General features: G+C 28.2%; 1 protein-coding gene across 2 annotated transcripts in view; it reads right to left on the bottom strand.

The window, feature by feature from the left end:
* Positions 1,104-1,848, bottom strand: part of LOC107628178 (guanylate-binding protein 2-like) — a 5,768-nt gene continuing 5,023 nt past the window's right edge. For both annotated transcript variants that reach the window (XM_016330965.2, XM_021115526.1), the window contains exon 17: positions 1,104-1,536. In XM_016330965.2, coding sequence (XP_016186451.2) covers positions 1,392-1,536 — 145 coding nt within the window. In that variant the 3' untranslated portion in view covers positions 1,104-1,391. The remainder of the gene's footprint in view (positions 1,537-1,848) is intronic.

Here is a 1,848-nt window from a genome sequence, read left to right as displayed (position 1 = left end):
ATAGAGAGAAATAGAAAAATATAGAGAGATAGATGAGAGAATTTAGGAAGAGAGTTTCTTAATTTTGAAAAAAAAAATCTCTCAATTTTAATAAGAGAGTGTCATGTGACACATTTGATTATTAAATTAGATGATAATATATGATACATAATATAAGTATATTTTAATTTCAATTTTAATATTTTAAGTTTAATTTTAATGCAATTAAAGAATGTCATGTTGCACATTTTGATAGAATGGTTGAAGAAATGAGAGAAATAGAGAAAGGAAAAGGGAAAATGGAGGAGGGGAAAACTTTTTAATTTTGGAGGGAAATATTTGATTTCAATTGCAATGAGGAAGTGACATATGGCACATTTTGGTTGTAAAATTAGTAAGGAGGAGAGAATAACTCTTTAATTTTGGAGGGAATAATTTAATTTCAATTATAATAAGAGCGTGACATGCGGCATATTTTAGTTGTAAGGATGAGAGGAGAATTCTTTAATTTTGGAGAAAAAAAATTTAATTACCATTACAATGAGAAAGTAACATATAGTATATTTTAGTTGTAAAATTAGATATATATAATAGAATAATAGATAATAGATAATAGATTATTTAAAAAACAAAACTATCGTTGCATCTATTGTTGATTCGGATTCATCATGCATGAGAACTTTACTTATTTTCAATTACATAAGAACTTTTCAAGTATATATCATGTAGTGGCTTACTTGTTAACAGTTATATATATGTTACATATGTATAAAACAACCTTTTAAGAAGGAAGAAAAGACAAGTAGGGGTGAAAATGGGTAGGATAGGGTAGGGTTTGGATTCAATCCTAATTTTATCTGTGAGTTGAGATTTTTATACAAACTCAATTCTATTCTATCTGCGGGTTGAGAATATCTTAACCCTAATCCTATTCGTTCTTAATCTGCGGGTACCCGATTTTATCCACGGGTTACAAAAAATATATAACATTATTATATAACTTGATGATAATTTAAAATAGAACTTATTTTTATGTAAAAAAAAAAATTAAATTATCAATTAATGATTTGATTTTAATGGTTAAGGATCTTTTGCATTTAGTGAGAGGTTTTTGATTCAACATCTACTTAAAACATATTTTTATTTAAGTATATAACATAAACATATATAGAGTGCGGGTTGGTCGGGTAGAGTTGAGACTCAATCCGCACCCTACCCGACTCGCACGAGAACCCTACCCGCACCTTATCCTACCCGCTGCGGATCGGGTTGGCAACCCTACCCGATTGGATGGGGTCGGGTTGAGTACCCGCGGGTAGGGTACATATTGCCACCCCTAAAGACAAGGGATGCCCACATTAAAATAAATAAATAAATAAACAAAAAATAAATATCAGCATTAATTGGTTTATTTAGTCTGTTCTTGGTCGATTCAAACCATATGTGTTGCTGGTATGTAATGGTAAGAGCCACTGCGACCCATATTTCCTTTTCCCATAACAGGCCCAGCAGTAAAGAATGAACATTGACAGCATTGCAACAAGGGGAATGGCCCATCTGTTACAATCACCCAAAATTATTACTATGCAATAACAATATAAATGCCAATATTGCACATTAATTTTCAGAACTTTAGTAATATAAATGACTAGGTGAACATGGTTGAAAGGCTTGTTTTGGTGAGTTTTTATAAAATAATTTTTTTAAGTAATTTTTTAATTTTTTTAAAATAAAAATAATTTTATATTTAAATATTTCATATAAAAATATCTTTTTATTTAATAATTATATTTGAATATAATAATATACAAATATTTATTTATTATATTAAAAAAAATATTTTAAAAAAAATATAAATTATAGCTTTTA

This window comes from Arachis ipaensis, chromosome B02, assembly GCF_000816755.2.
Source record: "Arachis ipaensis cultivar K30076 chromosome B02, Araip1.1, whole genome shotgun sequence".
NCBI lineage: Eukaryota > Viridiplantae > Streptophyta > Magnoliopsida > Fabales > Fabaceae > Arachis > Arachis ipaensis.
This window is presented reverse-complemented; position numbering and strand designations above follow the sequence as displayed.